At 42.9% G+C, this 24,448-nt stretch overlaps 1 protein-coding gene and 1 pseudogene across 1 annotated transcript; both read left to right on the top strand.

Annotated features, from left to right (window-relative positions):
• Positions 1-14,083: 14,083 nt before the first annotated feature.
• Positions 14,084-15,031, top strand: LOC101610425 (olfactory receptor 2G6-like). Its single transcript, XM_012948513.2, has one exon. The coding sequence runs from the start codon at positions 14,084-14,086 to the stop codon at positions 15,029-15,031; it is 948 nt and encodes a 315-aa protein (XP_012803967.2).
• Positions 15,032-23,153: 8,122 nt separating this feature from the next.
• On the top strand, positions 23,154-24,106 carry LOC101610136 (annotated as a pseudogene).
• Positions 24,107-24,448: the final 342 nt, after the last annotated feature.

Here is a 24,448-nt window from a genome sequence, read left to right as displayed (position 1 = left end):
TTTATATTCAATATGGAAACACATACCTGGGCATATCTGTGAGGTATTTTCCAGATTAGGATTTCTGAGTTGGGAAGGCATGCATTTAATATAGGAAGTGCCAGTCCATACTCTACGGTCATGAACTACATTGAAAGGAACACTCAGTGCTTCCTGACTGGATGTAATGTGACCAGTTGCTTCGTGATCCTGCCACTGTGCCTTGTCCATCATGACAGAGAGCAACCTCAAACTGCAAGATGAAATTAACCCTCCCTTCCTTAGGTTGGGTCCTCGAGTATTTTGTTTGAGCAAGATAAAGGTAGTAAAGAAAACTGGTGCTGTGAAGTGGGGTTGCTGCAGTGATAAATGTGACCATTTGGTTCACAGGCTTTTGAAACTGTGGAAGTTTCAAAACAAATTTGTGGAAGAATTTGGATACGTGGTGTATACAAAAAAAAAAAAAAAAACATTAATACTGTAAGCAATGCTTGGATACAAGAATGCTGAAAAACCGACAGGGAGTCCCAGATCACATGGTTTCAGATGGGAACAATGACTCAAAAGAAATAGGGCTACAGAAAGTTCATGATATATGCTGGAAAAGAAACTAACTGTATTCTATCACATATTCATATTGAGAACTTGACTGGAGCTGAATTTAAAAGTAATAGACTAGTTTGTTCTACAAAATAAATATCAAGGTAGGACAGACTTGCAGGATGATGCTCAAAAAGCAGCTATAATTAATTGTTAAGGAGATCCCAGAATGCTCAAACTTTCAAATTAGAAACAAGAAAATAAGAACTTAATATCTATCAGAAACAAACATTTGCTAACACCAAAGCCTCTACAAAAAAGAGGCAACTGCAAAGGCTTATAGATTATTTTCTGTCATATTTGGTTGCATAATTTTAGACTTCAGGTACAATTTGAAAGGACATTCATTGTCTGTATACAGGGCTACAGAATGCCAGTGAATATTTGATGCTGTTAAGGAAAACTAACATTTGCTCTAATGTCTCAAGAGCTCTTCCAGTGGTTTATGCATGAGAAGTAGGATGTAGTTCGGGGTATTTGTTCAGATACTCAGAGATACTTCTCAGTGCACTCCTGTTTCACTAAATAACAGGACAGCTACCCTGCCTACAAGCAGTTAGCGCCACTTAAGATATTTTCCAAGAGCAAGTGACTGTCAGGTAGCCTGCTGTGGGGTTTGTTCCTCCCCAAGTGCTGACTTTGCTAGAACAACGTTGAGGGTACTGTTGATGGCAAGTGAGTGGGCACCTATCAGATCGCTTTGCTATCATGTCTGACCATGCTTTGTGAAGGACCAGAACAGTCAACCCAGCTATTTTGCTCCTGATGATGGAAACTGGGTCTCCTCTTGAGTATAAATATTTAGGAGATCTCCGTACAGTATCTCCTAGCCCACTGGACTTGTCAGCTACTGACAGCTCGTGACTGAGGACTATTCATGATAGGATCAGTTTCCCAGAAGAAGAATGCCACTGAGCTGGGCATGCTCTGGTGATGCTGGATGGCATAACAGCAGCCCTTGTCCTCCCCATCCAGCACCTTGGCACAAATGCCTACATTGATTATACCTGCTAGAGTGTGACAGCTTCCTCTGGGACAAGTAAATCTCCATACTATTCCAAATATGTCATAATGCCTGCGCAAAGGGCTACTATATAAGGAAGAAGTTTACTAATTTCAGAAACTAAAAGCATTGAAATCCAATGGGAACACTGACCTTAAGTTGCCTTACTGTCAGAAATCCTAAACAGAGGTTCTGGGATCATGCATTTTTCTGACACATAAGAATATATTTTAATATTGTCTTATGGGGGGAGACTAAGAAGAGAGGAGGAAGTCATTGAGAGCTAAATACCAGCTAGCTGTGTGCATTTTATTTTGTATTTCATATTATATCTATGCACATTATGTGGTACAAAGCAATGTTTGTAACATGTGTAAAATGCTACATATTAAATAAAGTCCACCAGCCCATCCATCACCTTCATTCTTCAATATATATTTTTCCATGATAACTATACGTAGAGCTTACCCTTCCAGAACATACAAAAGCACAGCAGCCAGCTATCTGCTCTATTCACCATTCTGGAAGAAATGAAATCAATACATTGAAGACCTGTCTGTAATAGTCAAGATAGAGAACCAAATTTAATGCCTACCAGTAGAGGAATGGATAATGTGAGAGATGTGAGAAAATGTGACATATGCAATATAAGATGCAAGATGATATCTAGCCACAAAATACGAAGAAAAATTCCTTCATTTGGGACCATATTTGTGCTCTTTTGGAAATCACATTACAAGAAAGATGTTAAACTGAAAAACTAAACACTGTCTGTTCTTGGGCTGGAAAAGTGGCTCAGTAGATACAGTGCTCACTGCTCAGGCTGCAGTACCTAAGTCGATGGCAGGTTTCTGTAGTTCCAGCATGCTGAGGTTGATGCGAGGCAGAGACAAGAGAATATCCAGGAGGCTGAGAGTGAGTCCAGCAAAGAGCAGCAGAATGGGAATCCAGAGCAAGAAGCCCTTCCTCTAACGAGGCGCAGTGGTGATGACCAATAGGAAAGTCATCCCCTGACTCCACCTGTGTGCTGTGGCATGTGTGCCCCTGCACTCCCACGCACACATGTACACATATGGGAACATGTGCACACACAATAGATTCTACTCATAAAAATCCATTAAGAAAAGCCAGGCATGGTGGCGCACGCCTTCATTCCCAGCAGTTGGGAGGCAGAGATAGGAGGATCACCATGAGTTCGAGGCCACCCTGAGACTACATAGTGAGTTCCATGTCAGCCTGAGGTAGAGTGAGACCCTACCTCGGAACAACAACAAAAAAAAAATCCATTTAGCTTTGAAGTAATCAACAGACTAATCCATTGGTAAGTTAAATCTCAATGACCCAGTCAGATTCCAAGGCCTGTTCTCTCAATATTGCTGCACTGAGATCAAGCACTCAATATATGAATGTGGGGACATTCCACACCATTACTATAACAGGGGAACATGTGTACTCTGTAATTAAGAATGTCAGCTAGTGGGCTGGAAAAAATGGCTTAGCAGTTAAGTGCTTGCCTGTGAAGCCTAAGGAACTTGGTTTGAGGCTTGATTCCCCAGGTCCCATGTAAGCCAGATACACAGGGGGCGCACGCATCTGGAGTTCATTTGCAGTGGCTGGAGGCCCTGGCACACCCATTCTCTATCTATCTGCCTTTCTCTCTGTGTCATTCTCAAATAAATAAGTAAAAATAAACAAAAATCTTTTTAAAAAGAATGTCAGGGGCTGGAGAGATGGCTTAGCAGTTAAGCGCTTGCCTGTGAAGCCTAAGGACCCCGGTTCAAGGCTCGGTTCCCCAGGTCCCACGTTAGCCAGATGCACAAGGGGGCGCACGTGTCTGGAGTTCTTTTGCAGAGGCTGGAAGCCCTGCCCATTCTCTCTCTCTCTCCCTCTGTCTTTCTCTCTGTGTCTATCGCTCTCAAATAAATTAAAAAAAAAAAATTAAAAAAAAAAAAGAATGTCAGTTAGCGATGCCATATGGAAAATGGCATAATTACTCCTCTGGAAATTAGATGTCGATGTGCCTTATAACACAGAAATCCCACTAGTGCGCACACGCCACGTGCTCTGCACTGCCATGCCTGTTGCAGCACTCCGTGACCAAGACCATAATCACAGAGCCCACTGAGGCGCGAGTAGACAAGAAGACACGCCTAGGTAGCAGTGAGACGTTACTCAGGAACTCAGAAAGCAAACCCGTCCTCTGCAGCAGCATGGGTGGAACTCAAGCTTGCCGTGAGAAGTGAAAGGATCTGGTCACTGGCAGAAACTGGTACCACGTGATGTAAGGCAGAGGAGGACTCTGGAGAATCTGACCTCAGAGGTCTAATGAGCAGAGGTGTACTTACTAGAGGCCAGAGGGAGAAAGAGCTGAGGACCAAGGAAGGAGACTGAGCATGAGAACACGCTGAGAGGACAGAACATTGGTTTTCTGCTGCGCGGGAAGTGAATAGTGTCAACACTAAATCATAGCATTCAGCATACCTACTGAATTTTGGGTATTGTAAATGGTAATAAATTTATCTAATCACTAACCTACGCACCTTGAGTTATCAACAGAAGATGTGAAAACTTATGAAACCATACTATATCATATTAAGACATATATTTCTTAACTGTCAATAAATTTTTTTTTTTTTTTTGGTTTTCCGAGGTAGGGTCTCACTCTAGCTCAGGCTGACCTGAAATTCAATAAATATTTTAATAAAAATAAATAAAACATTAACTATACAATGAATAAAAATATTTGGCAAAAGTATCACCCCTTGATGGCTTTAAAAACTAAATAAAAGGGCTGGAGAGATGGCTTAGCGGTTAAGCGCTTGCCTGTGAAGCCTAAGGACCCCGGTTCGAGGCTCGGTTCCCCAGGTCCCACGTTAGCCAGATGCACAAGGGGGCACACGCGTCTGGAGTTCGTTTGCAGAGGCTGGAAGCCCTGGCATGCCCATTCTCTCTCTCTCCCTCTATCTGTCTTTCTCCCTGTGTCTGTCGCTCTCAAATAAATAAAAAAATGAACAAAAAAAAAAAACTAAATAAAATAATGCCTATGTATATTGTGTGCTCTAAAAAAAAATGGCAAAAACATATTATCTCATGTATTTGTGACAAACCTGGATGTCTACCCCAGAAAGGCCTAGGATTTGCCCAAGCTAGCCTCAAACTCAGGATCCTATTATGTCTGCCTCCTAAGTGTTGTAATTACACTGTGTGCCACCATGCTCTGGCACAAATTTTCATTTCTAGGACTTCTAAAAGCAAGCTTTTTCATACCTTTCTGAAATATCACATTAATAATTTAATCACAAACAGAGGGTGTGACTATGAAGATGGAGAAAGCCCATGTTTAAAAAGATTTGGGGGCTGGACAGAGAACTCAGCAGTTAAGGCACTTGTCTGCAAAGCCTAAAGACCTGGGTTCAATTCCCTAGTACCCATGTGTAAGTCAGATGTACAAAGCAGCACATGCATCTGGAGTTCATTTGCAATGGCTAGATTCCTGGCATGCCTATATTTTCTCTCTCTCTCTCTCTCTCCCTCCCTCCCTCTCTCTCTTTTTCTGTGTGTGTCTGTATCTCTGTGCAAATAAATAAATAAAATATTTTTAAAAGATTTTGGAAACCCAGTGTCTATAGGAAGTAATAAAGGTCAATGAATTATTTTATGGTTACAGGGATGGTGACTTATTTTGTGAAGGTGACACATTTCAGTGACAATTTGTTTTGTGCTTTCCATATCCCTCAAACAACCTCTTTGTAGCCTATGCTATTTTCCTAATTATTTTCCCTAAAATTGGCATAACTGATACTCCCACAGATATGCTCCTCTACATGTGAATTTAAGCCTCTATGTTCACTTCGCCTAGCCTCCAAAGCATGGTCCAGATGACACAGGACTATAGAACATGGGAACACAGTGACCTCTTCTGTCAACAAAAATCTATATTATGATTCACAGAAATAGAGAGGGGGGGTGTATTTCAGATGTGAGCTGAGGCTCAACGAGAAAGTTGGTGACTTCTTCCTGCAGGTGGGCTCACACAGCCGATCACTAGCCCCCTGGGCGGGATAGTCATGGCACTCAGCAAGGTGATCCAAAACAAAGTCAGCCACTTTCCCTACCCTGAAATCCCTTGAAGGATGGCAATGAAACCAGCACTCCATCAAGTATGAGGTTACGATATGAAGAAGATGTAGCTGAAGAAAAGCAGTGTCAGGAAATATAATATTTCATCTGCTTTAAAAAGTTGACCCTGTAGTATGAAAGTGGAAATCCACCCCAGAACTTCCCAGCAAGCAACTGAGCAGATGTGTTTGGCTTGAAGCACACAGCCTCACCTGTGACTTGATAAGAAAGTTTCGGAACCACTGTCACTACAGTGGACATCAGGCTGCCCGCTGCATGTTGCTTGATGATAAGTCTATAAATGTGACGAGGCCACAGACTTGGTTTCAGTCTTGTTACAAGAACAGTTTCTGTTCACTGGCCTCTTTGCAGCTCACTCAGACATATTCCCCAAAGGCAAAAATGACTCTGTACAAAATAAATTTTAAAGAAGCAGAAATCTCTCTGGAATGCTCCTTTCTACAAACGTATCTTGTGGATTAATTATCTACATGTCACATAGCTCAAGTCTCAGAGGGCACAAGGGACAAACCTCGGGAGGCCCCCAGCATCGTCACATTCTGTCTCCTGGCTGGATTCTGCTTTCTGTCTTTAAGCCCCAGACTCCATGAAAAGTCCCTGCGTCTCTCTGACACCAGACTCAACGTTCTCTTTGCTGGCTCCTCATTCTACATCTCTTCATCAGCGTCAAGGTAAGTGTGTGGATGTTCAGCCTCAGCACCATAGTGTCTTCTTTCTCTTCTAGTGAATTCCACAGAGGACTGTAAAGGACATGCTCTGACCCACTGAATGGGGGCTGCTTTAGGAAATGGAATGTAGGAAACAGTGGACCTAAAAAGGAAACATTGAGGAGGCAGTGCTCTTGAACCTAATGGTGTTCTTTCCCACATTATCTCAATGGTTTTCAGTCCAAAGTATAACTAGGACTGAGAATATGAACATTTCTATATTTCTTTTTTTAATCATTTACTTATTTGCAAACAGAGAGAGAGCGAGATAGAGCAAAGAGAGACAGACAAACAGAGAATGGGCACACCAGGGCCTCCAGCCACTGCAAACGAACTCCAGACACATGTGCCTCTTGTGCATCTGGTTTATGTGGGTACTGGGGAATCAAATCTGGGTCCTTTGGCTTTGCAGGCAGACACCTTAACTGCTAAGCCATCTCTCTAGCCCCCCTTTTTCAAATTATTTATTTGCAAGCAGAGAGAGAGAGAGAGAGAAGAGACCATTTCTATATTTCTATGTCCAAGTAGCAAATAAAGTGTCAATTTCAAAAGCCAAAACTCAAAAGCTCTAAAAGAAGGCACTAACATTTCAAGACTCACTAAATCTCCAGGTGTTATCACACAATATATTATGAAAAATTTATAAGTTAACAAATCTCCAAAATTTCTGTCATCTCATATTTCATGATTGTATGTACAAGCGTCTTCAGGAAAGAAAAAAAAAAAAAAACCACAAGATTTGACCCAATATATAATGCTATGTAGCGTTACAGAAAAGAAATCCAACAAAAGTATGGATTACAGGAGAAAAAAATGCCATGTGCAAGTGAACCCAGACATCAATGACTGCAAGTGTCTTAGAGTAGCAGATGACTTCATCTTAACATGAACGTTTATATGTAGCAATCGGAGAAGTAGACTGATGTTATAGAAGGTAATTGGTGTGACAATCCAAGTCACGCCAGGAAGCGTTTTGAAGTAGTTGTCCTGACAAAGTTAGGTGTTAAAGAAACCAGGGAAAATTAATCACAGATCAAGATCCCAAAGTGCTCAGACGGCGGAGGGGAGGCCTGAGAGTGACCTCAAATGAAACAAAGGACAGTTTATTCCGGAGCCAAAGAGGAGTAACTAGAGCACCAAAGACTGGAAATTACCCCCCAGCAAGCAGTGTGGGAACATGCTGATTAAATATCTTTTCCTTCTTGCTGGTGGTGTCCTCCTTGTCCTGTTATTATCTTGTCATGCAAAAGCCTGGCCAGGGCTGTGGTGCTCACAACCTCATAGTGGGTGATGCTACCTACTCAAGTCCTGCAAAGTAGGGGGGAAAAAATGGTCAAATCAGCCAGGCGTGGTGGCGCACACCTTTAATCCCAGCACTCAGGAAGCAGAGGTAGGAGGATCATCTTGAGTTGAAGGCCATCTTGAGACTACACAGTGAATTCCAAGTCAGCCTGGACTAGAGTGAGACCCTGCCTCAAAAACAAAAAAAAAAGAAAGAAAGAAAAGAAAAGAAAAAGGAAAAGATCAAATCAAAATAGAAGAGAGACTAGTTGGGAAGTAGGGATTCAGTGGAAGTGGAAAAGGGAAGGAATAAAAGAGAGGGTAGGAGGAAATTATAATCAAGGTATAATATATGTGCATATATATATACTGTCAATAATTTTTTTTTTTTAATATGGGCTAGAATGATTGCTTAGTGGTTAAGGCACTTGCTTGAAAACCCTAAGGACTCAAGTTCGATTTCCCAGTACCCATGTAAGTCAGGTCACAAGGTGGTGCATGTCTCTAGAGTTCATTTGCAGTGGCTAGAGGCCCTTGTGCATCCATTCTCTCCCTCTCTCTCTCTCTCTCTCTCTCACACACACACACACACACACACAAATAAATAAATAAAATATTTAAAATGTTTAATAAAATTTTTAAAAATTACCAGGATGTTATGAAAATGAGTCATCATGTAATAACTCATAATAATTGCTGGTATTTATGTGATTAATAGATTATTTTACTTTATTTTACATTATCTTTCTGGTCTTAGAAACTAAATGTGGTCGAAATGAGACTCATTACAATTTGAGACCCTCAAACTTAATGTGAGTGTATCTGGAGACAGGATATGTTTGAGGTAGATAATGATAAGTTAACGGTCATGAAACCACTGCTACATATAAACCTGGAGAAAGAATTTATAACACCCCCCACATTAACCCTTCATTCCTTTTCCATGGAAAATGGACAGCCATGCATTCTTCAATGGCTTCCTGTTGAGTTGATGTAAGGCATGGAATTTTAGCAATGAAACAAATACTTTTTGTTCCTCTTTATGAAGGAGGAGTCATTAAAGATGCTTAATTGATTGCTAATTTGAATTATTGCTTGTAAAATTCCTATACCTTTAAACCCCAGATAGTTGCTAATATGATGATCAGGGGCACCTACCTTAATTCAGGCACTCCCTGAAGGAAGTATCACCACTGTATATCTGAGCGTGCAAGCAGCACCTCAGATGGGGCGTCAGTGATGGGAGTACAGTATTCATTCCCCATCAGGATTTCTCATCAAGATTCTGATCTTGAGGATGGGGGGAGCAGATAAGGCATATGAGTGAATCAAAATGACCGTACTGAGTGAGGTTTGGCTTGGTAAACACAGCAAGCATTAAGGAGATTTGAACAATTATCTATATAGAAAGGGCATCACCTAGCCAGGCTTCTGACACTAGGAATACACAAGTGCAATATGAAGGATTAAAAAATGCACAATAAAAACATTAATATCGGGCTGGAGAGATGGCTTAGCGGTTAAGCGCTTGCCTGTGAAGCCTAAGGACCCCGGTTCGAGGCTCGGTTCCCCAGGTCCCACATTAGCCAGATGCACAAGGGGGCGCACGCTTCTGGAGTTCGTTTGCAGTGGCTGGAAGCCCTGGCGCGCCCATTCTCTCTCTCTCCCTCTATCTGTCCTTCTCTCTGTGTCTGTCGCTCTCAAATAAAAAAAAACCAAAAACATTAATACCATCACAATCACTTGTGTCAGTGATGCTGGTTCGATTTTTTTAATTTTCTCAAATATATTTTATTTATTTATTTGAGAGAGAAAGAGGCAAAGAGAGAAAGAATGGGCACACCAGGGCATCCAGCCTTTGCAAACGAACTCCAGATGCATGTGCCCCCTTGAGCATCTGGCTTACATGGGTCCTGGAGAATCAAACCAGGATCCTTTGGTTTTGCTTAGCCATATCTCCAGCCCCTATTGTTGTTTTTTTTTTTAATTTTTTTAGAGAGAGAGAGAGAGAGAGCGCCACTAAAATTGAACTCCAGATGGTTGTGCCACCTAGTGGGCATGTGCAACCTTGCACTTGCCTCACCTTTTGCTTGTCTGGCTTACGTGGGATCTGGAAAGAGTTCAAACATGGGTCCTTAGACTTCACAGGCATGTGCCTTAACCACTGAACCATCGATCCAGCCCAGAGATACTGCTTTTTTTTTATTTGAGAGCAACAGCACAGACAGACAGAGAGAGAAAGAGGCAGAGAGAAAGAGAGAGAATGGGGACACCAGGACCTCCAGCCACTGCAAATGAACTCCAGACGCATATACCAACTTGTGCATCTGGCTTATGTGGATCCTGGAGAATCAAGCCTCAAACCGGGTTCCTTAGGCTTCACAGGCAAGTGCTTAACCGCTAAGCCATCTCTCCAGCCCCAGTACTTATTTTTAATAGATACTTAAGATCCTCTGAGTGCTTAGGTCTAGGCAGATTCTGAAGAAATGTTTGGAAGTGCATTCCTCTGGTGTTCTGTTTGTTCTGCAGTGATGAATCTAAGGTTTCGTTCCTGCAAACTTCAGTGAAGTGTGAGTCAATAACAGTACATCATATCAGCCCTTCTACTTTTTAGTCAAGTGTACACCAGATGGTCTTTGGGCTTTCTAGGATTTGGGTAACACCTTGCCTTGGCAGTAGAGGTCTGAAGTGGTCAATCTGTAAGTTGTGAAAACCTGCAGAGAGAAAACTGGTGCAAAGTAGTTCATATCTAACCCAACTTCTTCAAATGCTGTTTAATTATGGCATCATTTTCAAATTTAGAGAGTAAGGCACCTATGATACAGGTTAGAAAGCATCTCACATACACCATGCCAGTGAGAACTAACATGAGTCATTGGGTTCCTGGTACCACCCTAATTCAGAGCTGAGCAATAGGGGTAACTTGAGCCCATGTTAAAGGTGTCTTTTGGTCAGATTGAGACATGCCTTTTGTAAGGAATGGCTCCTATTTCTGCTTTTCTTGTGGACAAGCAACATCTCCATGGCCAATGCAATTTCCAAGTTGTTTGCAAAACTTTCCTCACCCTTTAAATGACTTCAGAAACAAAGGAAGACCCACTGTCACTTTCAGTAGAGCTCAGTAGTCCAAAGCTGAGATTAATGTCCTTGAGCAAATATTAAGTTCCTCCATTCTTCTGTCAGGTCTAGTAAAGCATGCCTATTTCCCTCAAGGGGAAAAAAAAACTACACAAATATTAGTAATGCTCAAACATTACCTAATTATTTTTTAATTTTATTGTCTGATAGTTGATTCATTGTAAATAGGAAGATAGTTCCTGGGGATGTAATTTCCCCCTATTTTTTATAATTGTGAACTTTACTGGGTGGATATGTTGCATATCGTTCAAATGACCATCGAGTTATACTCTTAGGTCCCCTCTCCCCTCCCCTCACTCAACTGAGGGTCTTCGTCAGTGGGATTATCAGTATTGCCTATATCTTTTAATTTTTTGTGGGTTTTTTTTTTTTTTTTGAGGTAGGGTCTCGTTCTAGCCCAGGCTGACCTGGAATTCACTATGTAGTCTCAGGGTGGCCCTGACCTCAAGATGATCCTCCTACCTCTGCCTCCCAAGTGCTCAGATTAAAGGGGTGCACCACCATGCCTGGCCTTATTCCGTATTTTTTTAAACATCTGAGTAAACTTTGTTTTTCAGTCTTTAAAGGAGCTTGTATGATACTCCCTTCTCAGGCATGTGATGTCCGCTTCCTCTTCTTATGCAATTTTTTAATACTTTTTTAAAATTTTTTGCCTCTGGGAAGATTCAGCAGTGGGTGCACTGTAGTGGGGTCAGCATACCTTGCTGAGACAGATCTGAGGAGAAGCAACAGGAGGCAAAAGCCCCCAGTAGCATTGTACGATTTCTTCTTTAAGTAAGTTGCTCAGAGGCTCTCCTTCCTACCCTACCTTCACCTTGACCCATCTTTATGTACCAACCAGGAATTCAAGGAGAGTGAGAAGCAGAAAAACCCACTAGAGCATAGGTAGGATAGGGTGCATGCCATCAAGTGAGGAAGGGGGAAAACATACCATTTTGGAAAAGGTAGAGCTGTTGGAAGTCCAGCCTCAGGGCAAATTGCAGGAAAAGCCATGAGCCCCTCATTCTGTTCATTGTTTTCCCAGGTTAAAGTAGAAATGTTGATATTTAATGACAGCAGGAAGGAACACTGCACCAAGCAGCTGCTCTGTTCTCTCCCTCTGAGAGAAAGGCTGGCCATTGCCTCAATAGTTAGTAGGAGGGAAAGAAAGACTGTGATGTGCCTTTTGTATGGAAGAAAGCATTTTGAAGGGAGGAATGTGTGTAAGAGCTACTTTCTTAGGCACCAGAAGGAACCCAGTAGGAGAGGGGCTCCAGGGCTTGAAAGAGAGACAGAGAGAGAGGAGAAGAGCAAGGACAGAGTGAAGACAAACATACAGACAGACAGACTACCATTTCCTGATGCTGTGTGAAGTTGTGTATGATGGCTAGGCAACAATAAAAGAGAGACAGTTCCTTTGGTCTCATTTCTTCCCCAAGATATTAAGGAGTATGAGACCCATCACAGTTCCTAGTTCATTCTGGAACTGACCGGGAAGTTAGCTCCAGGAGAGCAAAATGCCTCCTGAGGAGAGTCTGAGAGAAGAGTTGTAAGCGCTGGCAATCAATGTGGTGGAGAGGAACAAGCAGCATAAATGTCTTTGGACCTCTTTAGAACTCCCAAATGTGTGTGTCACACACACATACACACACACCTGAGAACAAATGGCTTCATGTCTCAGACTGGGTTTAGGCAGTGGAGTTCTTGGAACCCTACCCAGCAGGAAGAAACACCATTTGAGTCCATGTTGAGTGTTCTCCAAGAAGGCAGGTGTCCCAATTACCTGATTGGTTCACCAAAGGAGAAGTGAAGCTAGTGTTGAACATGGAGAGACCACAGCAAAGGCAGAAGAGGAGAAAGGGGAAAGAGGACCTGAGGAGAAAGCTGTCCTCCCTGATAGTAACTCTGTCCAAACCATGACACCATTTATGTAAGGCTTGAGGTTTGAGCATAGAGGACTGAGACACACTGCTGTGTCTTGGGTCCAAGATTTATCAGCAGAAGAGAATGGTGGCATCTGAAGTAAAAGGGAAAGAGGTGTTGGAACCCCAAGCAGGGGCAGTGAGGAGGTTTTAAGAGTCTTGGGGGGGTCCTTGCACGGGACATATTGTTGCAGGGCTAAGAGACTGGGCTCCAGGAAGGCTTAGAACCACATAGCAGTGGTTCTCAAATTCTCAAATTCATGTCCATAATTAGCAAAGAACCTAAAAATGCATACACAAGGAAGGGTAAATTATAAGGGTTAGAGTTTGCTTGCAGATGCTGAGGGGCCTGGCACACCCATTCTCCCCCCCCCCCCATGTAAATAAATAAAAATAATAAATAATAACAAAAAAGAAAATTACAGAAGGAAAAGTTGGTAGCTCAGAGGAGTTTACTTTGGCTGCACTAACCAGATAACATGTTGCAAGCAAAAAGCAGCTACATAAATTGGGAGAAGGTTCAGGGTCATGCTGTCCCCTGGTAAAGGCTTAGACACTAGAAATTGCAAAGGATATGGCCTTGGGACAGCAGAGCTTTAGAGAATCATCTGCATCTGGTTCCTCTGTCAAATGTCTTCCACCACACTCTAAGTTGCCAGTTGAGTCCCCAGCTTTTTCATGTACCTTCACTTGAAGGAAACATTAGGTAATATTTCCCTTAAACACATGCTAGAAAGAGATGTCCCAGGTGCTAAGACTTCATGACCTTTTCCATATGACATAAAGGAAATGTGTTTAATGAATGGACTGAAAGGAAGAATGCTATGGGAAGGTTTTGCAACGAGGAAATAGCGGAGGAGAGAAACAGAGAAGTCCACATAAGCGGGTTCCTAGTTGCTTGATGGGGCTCTCTGAAGACCCAGGGTACCTTAGCTCTAACCCTCCATGACAGTTAACTACTAGGAAGTATGTAGAATCAACCAAGTACCAGAGAACTTACTTAAGAGTTGTGGAGAATATATCACAAATGGGTCAGGTGTTTTGAGGTTGTTCCCATGTAGCGATTGAATTTTTTTTAATTTCTTAGTTTATTTGAGAGAGAGAAAGAGAATAGGTGTGCCAGAGCCTCCAGCCACTGCAAAGGAACTCCAGATGTATGCATCCCCTTGTGCGTCTGTCTTACATGGGTTCGGGGAATCGGATCAGGATCCTTAGGCTTTGCAGGCAAATGCCTTAAGCGCTGAGCCATTTCCCTAGCCCCTGAAATTTTGTTTAAGTCTTATTTACTCTTAAAATCTGTCTCTCCCTTCCAGGCACATAAAATATAGGTGATCATGGATGGACAAAACGTGAGTTTCCCCAACACATTTGTTCTATTGGGTTTCTCTGATCACCCATGGCTGGAGATCCCCCTCTCTGGAGTGGTCCTGGTCTCCCACATCCTCACCCTGATGGGAAACAGCTCCATCATCCTTCTCTCCCTGCTGGAGCCCAGACTCCAGACACCCATGTACTTCTTCCTAGACAACCTCTCCATGATCGACCTCTGTGTCACCTCCACCATTGTGCCCCAGTTGCTCACAAACCTCTTGGGCCCAGAGAAGACCATCTCTGCCTGGGGCTGCGTCACACAGGTCTATATTTTCAGCTGGGCAGGCAGCACAGAGTGCGCACTGCTGGCAGTGATGGCCTTTGATCGCTACGCGGCCGTCTGCCAGCCCCTCCGCTACGCTGCCCTCATGCATCCCTGGGCATGCGTGTGGCTGGCAGCTGCATGCTGGTCCAGTGGCCTGGCCAACTCTCTGCTCCAAGCCACACTCACCATCCTGCTTCCCCTCTGTGGGAGAAATACACTGGACCACTTCTTCTGTGAGGTGCCTGCTCTGATCAAGCTGGCCTGTGGTGATACCACTGCTAATGACCTGGCCCTGGCCATGGGAGCCATTCCCTTTGGAATAGTGGCTCCTCTGGTGGTGCTCATGTCCTACAGCTTCATTGCTAGGGCTGTGCTGAAGTTACCTTCAGCTGCGGGAAGGAGCAAGGCATTCAGCACCTGCAGCTCCCACTTGCTGGTCGTCACACTGTTCTATGGCCCAGCCATCTACATGTACCTTCAGCCTCCAGCCAACAGCACCCAGGCCAAGTTCATGTCCTTCTTCTACTGCGTCATCACACCAGTGCTCAACCCTCTCATCTACACGCTGAGGAACAAGGATGTGAAGGCAGCATGGAGGAGGATCCTCCTAACCCAAGATGGGAGGAAGTCTTTCAAAGCCAGATAATCTCTACCTGTCTTCGGGGCCAGCAATGTGCCAAAAATCGATATGTTCTGGCAAGTCTGCTTTACCAAACAGATAGATGAGAAGGAAAAAAAAAAAATTCTCATCTCTCAAAATCAACTGCTCTGGTAACCAGGGAGTCTCTTTTGACTAGAAATTTCTATCTTCTGAAGTCTCTGTACTTGAAAATACAGTAAGAATACAGGGCTAGGGTAGGGTTAGCATCAGAACACGGGGGCTGTACCTCCTGCAAGTACTCAGCCAAGAGGAAAAGGGAGAAGGGACACATGTTCAGAGACCGTAAAGATTACTTTCTGTGCTCAGATGCACCATTTTTTCCATGCTGTGCCCAACCTTGCAAGAATGAAAATAAACTGCTTCACTCTCAGCACTCAGAGTCTCTAAGTCTCCTTAATCAGAGAGGTGGAGATTTCCAATAAGCTCTTTCTGAAATTTCTGTATTTGGGGAGAGACACTGTCCATTTCAGTAAAATGGGGGACACACGACCCTTCCCATCTTTGGGTGGCCCTCTCCACAGGATCTTGGTCTCTCCCCAACACTTCAGAAAAAAAAAAAAAAAAACAATTTGGAGAGATGCATAACTCCTGCAGGGGCACATGAGAAGCTTTCCAGAAGAAAACGGGGCTCTTCATCATGGCCACCAGATGATCTTGTGCAGGAACCAAGGTAGGAGAAGTTGAACCAGTACTTCCCTAATTGTTGGGCAATTTTGGAGTCTAAAACTGTCTGACTGAGACTTGCCATAGGCACAACATGCCTGTAACCCTAGTCCCCCAGAGAGCAGAGACCAGAGAATCTTTCCCTGGAATTAGTTAAAGGAAACTCCAGCTTGAAACAAGACCAGGTGGAAGCAGAGGGAGTAGTTCACCCAAAATTCCACTCCAACCCTGACAGATAAGCAACACCTGCTACAGGTGAGCATGCGGGATGCTGGGGTGTGCACACACACACACACACATGTATGCACACACACACGCACACGCACACACATGCACGCACACGCACGCACACGCACACATATCCCCCCAACACAAGCAAAACAGTAAAATGAAAAGATTGGAATAAAAAAGAAAAGAGTATTACAAACAAGTGGACCTGGGAAATGAGTATGTGTTGCTATTCTAATATGGAAAAATAGACTTCACACCAAAAGTAGTAGTAGACAACATTTTACGATGAAAGGACGAGAAAAAGGTATTCCAAACAGATAGAACCAGGAAACACACAGGTATTGCTATTCTGAAATGAGACAAACTAGATTTCAAGCACTCAGGAGGCAGAGGTAGGAGGATCTCTATGAGTTCAAGACCAGCCTGAGACTACATAGTGAATTCCAGATCAGCCTGGGCTAGAGCAAGACCCTACCTCAAAACAAGAGTACATTATAATTCTAAACATATATGCACCATCTGGTGCACCCAATTTCATAAAATAAATACTACCAGATAGTAAGCCACAGATTAATCCAAACACAATAGCAGTAAGTGATTCGATACCCCACTTTTGCCAATAGAGAGTTCATCATCCAGACAAAATTATTCTAAGTAACATTGGAATAAAATGGCATAGATCAAACGGATTTAACAGACATTTACAGAACATTCTACCCAAACATTCTTCAGAATCTGACAGTGCAGCAGCTAGCAACCTCAGCCATGGAGTCCCAGCTGCTTTCAGTGGAAGAGAAGCCTGGCCAGCCACAGCCACAGCGCCCAGCGTAGCTCAACATCCTCACCACCATCCTCAGGAGCAGCAGCAGCAGCCATACCAATCACCACCATTATTCCTACAACCACAGCCACCACCACCCTCACCAACACCTGCAGCGTGGAGCCTGGAGCAGCCCCAAGGCCCACCCAAAGCCACCAAAACTTGAACAGAAACACACCCTCCATCACCACCAGAAAACACTGGAGAGGAAAACGGGCAATAAATAAATAAATAAATAAATAAATAAATAAATAAATAAATAAATAAATAAAAGATAATTATGGAGAAAGAGACGTATCTTTAAAGACCCGCAGTCCTGATGAAGATACCAACTCCATTCCCAGGGTCCTCATTGACAACCAGCGGGTTGTGGACATTGGCCTGAAGCTGACTGTTAAAACAGGCACCTGGATCGTCAATGCAGCAGTAGAATCACTGGGCTAGAGGGAAAATCTACCTTGAAAAACTAAAAACAAAAATAAAAAGAGAAGGAAAAACCCACGAGAACTTAAAATTTTAAGTCAATGAGGAGATGAACACTGCCTATTAGGGATGTTTTCATGCAAATTATACTTCTGAGCTTTTCATTCCTAATTATGTCTTAATATATTGTATTATTAGAGCAAAATGGGTGTTTAAGGAAAATAATGTGAAACTATGGGATTCTTATTTGGTTCAGAGAAGAGCATTATCTCTGTGCAATCATCATGCTACCATCCTGTGGCACTGCACTTGCATATAGCAACCTGAAATTGCGTGTGTGCGTGTGCGTGTGCGTGTGCGTGTGCGTGTGCGTGTGTGTGTGTGTGTGTGTGTACACACACAGAAATTAAGGGTCCAATTTAAGACTGGGTGATGTTAGTGGCATAAGTTCTGTGGTATGACAGTAATACATCACATCACACAAATACACACATGCATGTGCATACATGCAGACACACAAAAATGAGTTTATCCGTGCGTGTCAAATATAGATTAAAATAGCAGGATACTTATATAGAGTTGCAGTCTTCCAACAGAATTCTTTGGGTGCATTTTGGGGGAAAACAGCTGCTTTTTCTGTTCTATTATGCCCAGTTTTGAATGACTAGCATGGATAGATTTTCTTGTCTTAATTATTTGAGGTTTTTAACAAATAGTTCATGGAAGGAGTTGTTGAATTCACCATAGAGAAAATTGTTTTGTCTTCTGAATTTCTGCCCTGTTTAGAATTTTTTGAAAGTATAGGCATTAATTGTTAATTCTACTTGATGTAAAAAAGCATATATATATATATATATATATATATATATATATATATATATATACTTGTTATTTATATAACTTATTAATATGTATACTTATTATATCAATCTAGGTTTAGAGACTTTCATATAGTTTCATTTCACCTGTAAACTGTATCATTTTTACTGATAATTATAATTTTCAGATGTGTGATATGTTTACAGATGTGCCCTGCAATTCATCAGCCTTGTTCCAACTTTGATTTCTGTTGGGTCTCCTGCCTGCTTGCCAAAAGCTAGGATGTTTCAAGCCCCTGGACAATTCTAAGCAGAGGCATTCTTGGGCTTTAAAGTATTGAACAAACCAGAAAATGAAACATGCAGCATACTGAAGTGGGAAAGGCTGTGTTTCTGTGAGGTTTGTTTTTTTTTTTGTTTTTTTAATAAAAATTTTCAAAAAGTTAAAAAAGACAAAATGTTGATTAAACAGACTAAAAGGCTCCAGTTTGTTTTGTAGGTTTTGAAGTTCTGCTGTGTGGTGGACTGCCTTGTTTAATCACTTCTATGAACCGCTACTATTTAAGCCTCAACTTTCTCTACAACAACTAGCCACCTGAAGACGATCCAAAGAATTCTTCTGTAAGGTGGTATAAGCTTGCAGACTATGGGAATCTAATGACTTCTTTTGTAATTAAAATCTGCATTATGATTCAAGGAAATAGGGAGAGTGTAGAAGGAGACTGTAGATGTATTTAAGGTGTGGGTTGAGAATGAACTAGAAAAGTTCGTGATCATTCTACTGCAAGTGGGCTGACATGAGCTCACCACCTGGTTGAAGTAGTCATGGCAGCCAGGGAGGTGATCCAAACCAGAGCCAAGCAGCTTCGCCTCATCTAGAAGGACAGCAACGAAAGCGACATCAGAAAGGTGCACCAAACGTGCAGATGTGCACTTCAAGAAATATCATATTAGGAAATGTAATGCTACAGAACAGATGTGTTAATGTGCAAAGAACTTCTCAAGGTGCTACACAACAGATGTGTGTTAAATGTGTAAAGTATACCGCCTCACACATGTGATTTACCAAGCAATTTCTGAGCACGGCTTCGCAGTAGTGGACACCATGCTACCTCTGAGCTCATTGTTAATGGGAAGCCCATGAAGGTGATGAGGCCATAGATTTTATTTCAACCCTTTCTTGTGATTAATTTGTTTTTTGCTGAGTATTCCCTGGGTGGAAAAGATGATTTTAGAGACAATTAATTAAAATAAGCAAAAATCCCTCCAGAATGCTCCTCACTACAAATATAGTCCCCAGAATAATTATCTGCATGAGATAATACAGGGTTCCAAGGAATAAGTGGGATGATTGGTGAGGGAGAACACTCACCAACCTCATCAAATCCTCTTTCCTGGCTAGCTTCCCGTTATTCTGCCTGGTGACCAATAAAGCCCAGGCTCCATTTAAAGAGCCTGCACGTCTTTCACCCAGGTCTCCATCCACTTCCCCTCTTCCTTCCTCAACCTCAAGGTATGTGAAGGGGTGGCCAGCAAAGACCTTAGCATGGCACTTTCTCCTCTAGTGAAGCCAACAAAGGGTTACAAATGACAATCTCTCACTTCCCCACTGAGATTGAGCTACTCTAGGAGGTGAAATATTAAAACTGGTTTGGGGGCTGGAGAGATGTCTCAGAGGCTAAGATGCTTTCCTGCAGAGCCTAAGGACCCAGGTTTAATTCCCCAGTACCCACATAACCCAGATGTACAGAATGGTGCATGCATCTGGCATTTATTTGCAGTAGCTGGATGCCCTAGAGCAATGATTTTCTATCGGTCTTTCCCCACACACACACCCAAATAAATAAATAAAATATTTTTTAAAAACTGGCCAGGCGTGGTGCCACTTGGAAGGCAGATGTAGGAGAATTACCATGAGTTTGAGGCCACCCTGAGATGACAGTGAATTCCAGGTCAGCCTGGGCTAGAGCAAGACCCTACCTTGAAAAACTGTATGTATGTATACACACACACACACACACACACACACACACACACACACACACACTGGTTTTGAGAGATAGCTCAGTTATTAAGGCACTTGCCTACAAAGACAAAGGGCCTGGGTTTGATTCCCCAGTACCCATGTACTTCCTAATATCTTCCCACTTCTACCTAACATCTTTTTTAAAATTTTTTTTTATTTGTTTATGTGAGAGCGACAGAGAGATAAAGAGGCAGATCAAGAGAGAGTGAGAAAATGGGCGTGCCAGGGCTTCCAGCCACTGCAAACAAACTCCAGAAGCATGCACCCCCTTGTGCATCTAGCTAACATGGGTCCTGGAGAATCAAGCCTCGAACCAGGGTCCTCAGGCTTCACAGGCAAGCGCTTAGCCACTAAGCCATCTCTCCAGCCCCTAGCTAACATCTTGAAGATAAACATTGATGTATTGTCAATATCAACCCTTCATTCCTTTTTGCATGGAGAATGGTCATATGCTTTCTACAGATGCAAGAGGGTTTGGAATGAAAGGTTTTGACATGGTATGGAATATGTTTTTTGTTCCCCTATAAGAGGGAAGGAAAGTTAGATACCTGATTGCTAATTAAAAGGCCTATTTCTAGGGTTCCTATGCATATAGTATAATGCTTTTAAATCCCAGGCAGATTCCCAGTGCAATTATTGGGGGCACTGATCGTAACCCTAGCATTCCTTTACGGATCTACTGTGTATAAGATCTCAGAGTGCAGACCGTACTCCAGGTGGAGGGTCAGTGACTACAACACAGTATTCAGTCTGCAGTCAACCATCCGTATTGTGTTCCCACAACTTGAGGATGGGACCCAACCAGGAATGAGGCGTATAAAAAAATCAGCATGGCCCTGAGAGGGAGACTTTGGACGGTACATCTGGGTGAAATTGATTTGTGCGATTACATAAATGGAGTCATACAGCTGGGCGTGTGACAATGGGGAAAGCAGGTTGAATATGAAGGGTTAGAAGAAAGGCACAGAGAAAAGCATCCGTATCTTTATGATTACTTCTGTTGAGATTGGATCAGATGACTAAGGTCTTCTGTGGATTGCAGGTCCAGACAGGGTCTGAAAAGTGGCCAGCCTTATTCTATTGGGATTCACTTTCTCTCAGAGTTTTATTCCTGTCAGCGTCAGTGAATTTTGAGTCGCTCTCACTACATCATATGGGTCTTTCCTACTTTGCAGTTAGTTAGTCATCAGGAGCTTGTGCTTTCCAAGCTTCAGCAACACTGGCCTTGGAGATGAAAGGAATGGACTGGGCCATCTCTCAATTTCAAACTTGGAAAGAGAAAATTATGTGAGGTGATTAATAAATGACTCAATTGCAGTAAATATTATTTAATACCACCTTGATTTCCTAATATAAATGGAGATGCTACCATAAAGGCCAAAAGCATGTCCCATAAACAATTTTAAAGATTTTAACTTTTGTTTGACTCCTGGTGCCACCCGAATGCAAAGCAAAATAATAGGTGTGACTTTATCCCACTTTAAATGGGTCTCTTGATAAATTTTAGATATATCTTTTTGTGGCGTGCTTCATGTTTTTTGTTTCCAGTAGATTAAAGTCCCTGTGAACAATGTAATTTTCAAATTATTTGCTAAGATATTCTTTGAGTTATCAGCTTTTGAATGATTTCAGAAACAAAAGACCATCTATTGCCATTTGAATAGAACTTACAGTCCAAACTTGGGAATCATTTCCTTGGGCAAAAAGTTAATCACCTCTGTTGTTTTCTTACTCCAAGTAGGATTTGATTTTATCTAGCCTGAAAAGGTATCTGCAAACACTAATAAAATTTAAAATTGTGCTGAGAGGCTACTCTACAGATTAAAAAAATCACTTGCTGAACATGCAAGCGACCTGAGTTCTGATATCCAGAATCCATATAAAGCCAGGCATGGTGGCACATGTCTATAATGCCAGCATATCTGTGGCAAGATGTGAGGTGGGGAGAGAAAAACAACCAAGCTTCTGGACTGGCTAGCTAGCTATACAGAGCAAAGAAAAACAGACCTTGCCTCACACAAGGTGGGAAACAAGGATCAGCAAACAGGGTGGTGCTCTGACCTCCACACTCCATGCACACACTCACACTAAACACACACACCAGAGATTCTAAAATTTTAAATTATCCATTACCTTGAGTATTTGAGTGAAGTCTGTCAGGCTTCAAAGGTAAACATCCCCTTAGACTGTACACCTTTCTGAAGTGGGTTGTGTTGAATCTTGGGGCAATGTGCAACATTCAAATGCTTTAGAGAGTCTTTTGGGGGAGTAGACCCTTTGCATGGGGCCATATTAGTTCTGTTAATGAGCCCCTTCCGTAGTGTGGTCCTTTGTGCAAATGTTTTTAAATGGAGTGCAGTAGAGCTTCAGGAAATGAAACCTACCCCGTGGTCACTTCCAGTTGCAGAACTGCTCAATGTTTCCTTTAAATCTTACAAAAGGGTTGGAGAGATGGCTTAGCGGTTAAGGCGCTCGCTTGCGAAGCCTAAGAACTGGTGGAATCCTCCAGGCCCATGATGTATAGCCAGACAGTACAGTGATGCATTGCAATGCCATAAATGCCCACAAGGGGGCGGACGAGTCTGAAGTTCATTCACAGCAGCTGAAAGGCCCTGGAGCATCCTTTCTCTCTCTCTCTCTCTCTCTCTCTCTCTCAAAATCTTACAAAAGATGATAGAGAAGGATTTGAAACCATATGGCAACACAGTCAAGCAACATTAAAATGTGTGGGCAGATGGACATGGTGGCACATTGAGTCTGGAGTTCATTTGCAGTGGCTAGAGGTCCTGGTGTGCCAATTTTCACTGTCTCTCTAACTCTCTCTTAATCTCTCTACTTCTCATTGTCTGTAATAAATAAATAAAAATCAGGGAAAAAAACTTAAGAAGTGAGTAACAGGTCCAACATAAAAATGCATTTGTAATCCCAGGGATAGAAGTCAAAAGGTGTTCAGGTTTAGTACAGTGGCATGACTATCCTGTACAATATAAGTAGCATCCCTCGGATCTTGAATAAGTTTATATTCATCAATACAGTGGGTTTGAGGGTGGCGTCATGGAGTTATGGCTATGAAAAATTCTTGATGAGCTTCAAAAATCTCTTTCCTTCCAGACACATGTACCGGAGATGGCCATTGAAGGACAAAACATGAGTTTCCCCAACACATTTGCCCTGCTTGGCTTCTCTGATCACCCATGGCTGGAGATCCCTCTCTTTGGAGTGGTCCTGGTCTCCCACATCCTCACCCTGATGGGAAACAGCTCCATCATCCTTCTCTCCCTGCTGGAGCCCAGACTCCAGACACCCATGTACTTCTTCTTGGACAACCTCGCCATGCTTGACCTCTGGGTCACCTCCACCATTGTGCCACAGCTGCTGGTCAACCTCTGGGGCCCAGAGAAGACCATCTCTGCCTGGGGCTGCGTCACACAGGCCTACCTTTTCCACTGGACAGGTTGCACAGAGTGTGCCCTGCTGGCAGTGATGGCCTTTGACCGCTACGCGGCCGTCTGCCAGCCCCTCCGCTACGCTGCCCTCATGCATCCCTGGGCATGCGTGTGGCTGGCAGCTGCATGCTGGTCCAGTGGTCTGGCCAACTCTCTGCTCCAAGCCACACTCACCATCCTGCTTCCCCTCTGTGGGAGAAATACACTGGACCACTTCTTCTGTGAGGTGCCTGCTCTGATCAAGCTGGCGTGTGTTGACACCACTGCTAATGACCTGTCTCTGGTCTTGGGAGCTGTTCTTTTTGTACTGGTGGCTCCTCTGGTGGTGCTCATCTCCTACAGCTTCATTGCTAGGGCTGTGCTGAAGTTACCTTCAGCTGAGGGAAGGAGCAAGGCTCTCAGCACCTGCAGCTCCCACTTGCTGGTGTCACCATGTACTTTGGCCCAGCCATCTACATGTACCTTCAGCCTCCAGCCAACAGCACCCAGGCCAAGTTCATGTCCTTCTTCTACTGCGTCATCACACCAGTGCTCAACCCTCTCATCTACACGCTGAGGAACAAGGACGTGAAAGCAGCATGGAGGAGGATTCTGCCATCCCAGAGTGGGGGCAAGTCTTTCCAAGCCAGATGATCTTTACCTGTCTCCAGAATAGCCTCATTCACACACAAATTATTACTGGCAGGTCTCTCATTCTAAGCAGATATCATGGACAGAGTTCCCATGTCTCAAAGTCAACCACACTGAGGGACTCCTTTGTGTTTTTTGTTTGTTTGTTTGTTTTTTTCTTTCTTGACTTTTCTCAGATTTCTCACTCTCCTCAGAGAGAACTGCATACCATATCTATGGAATGTTAAAGAGCATTGTCTGTAAACTCCCTTTCATAATTTCTCATTTTAGGCAGATTTCAATGGATTTATCAAGTGATGTACTCAAACCATTTTAACCACCCATGTCTTTCTTCAACTACCTTAA

Source organism: Jaculus jaculus, chromosome 6 (genome assembly GCF_020740685.1).
Source record: "Jaculus jaculus isolate mJacJac1 chromosome 6, mJacJac1.mat.Y.cur, whole genome shotgun sequence".
In the NCBI taxonomy this organism is placed as follows: domain Eukaryota; kingdom Metazoa; phylum Chordata; class Mammalia; order Rodentia; family Dipodidae; genus Jaculus; species Jaculus jaculus.
The sequence above is the reverse complement of the archived record's forward strand: the minus strand, read 5'-3'. Positions and strand labels throughout refer to the sequence as shown.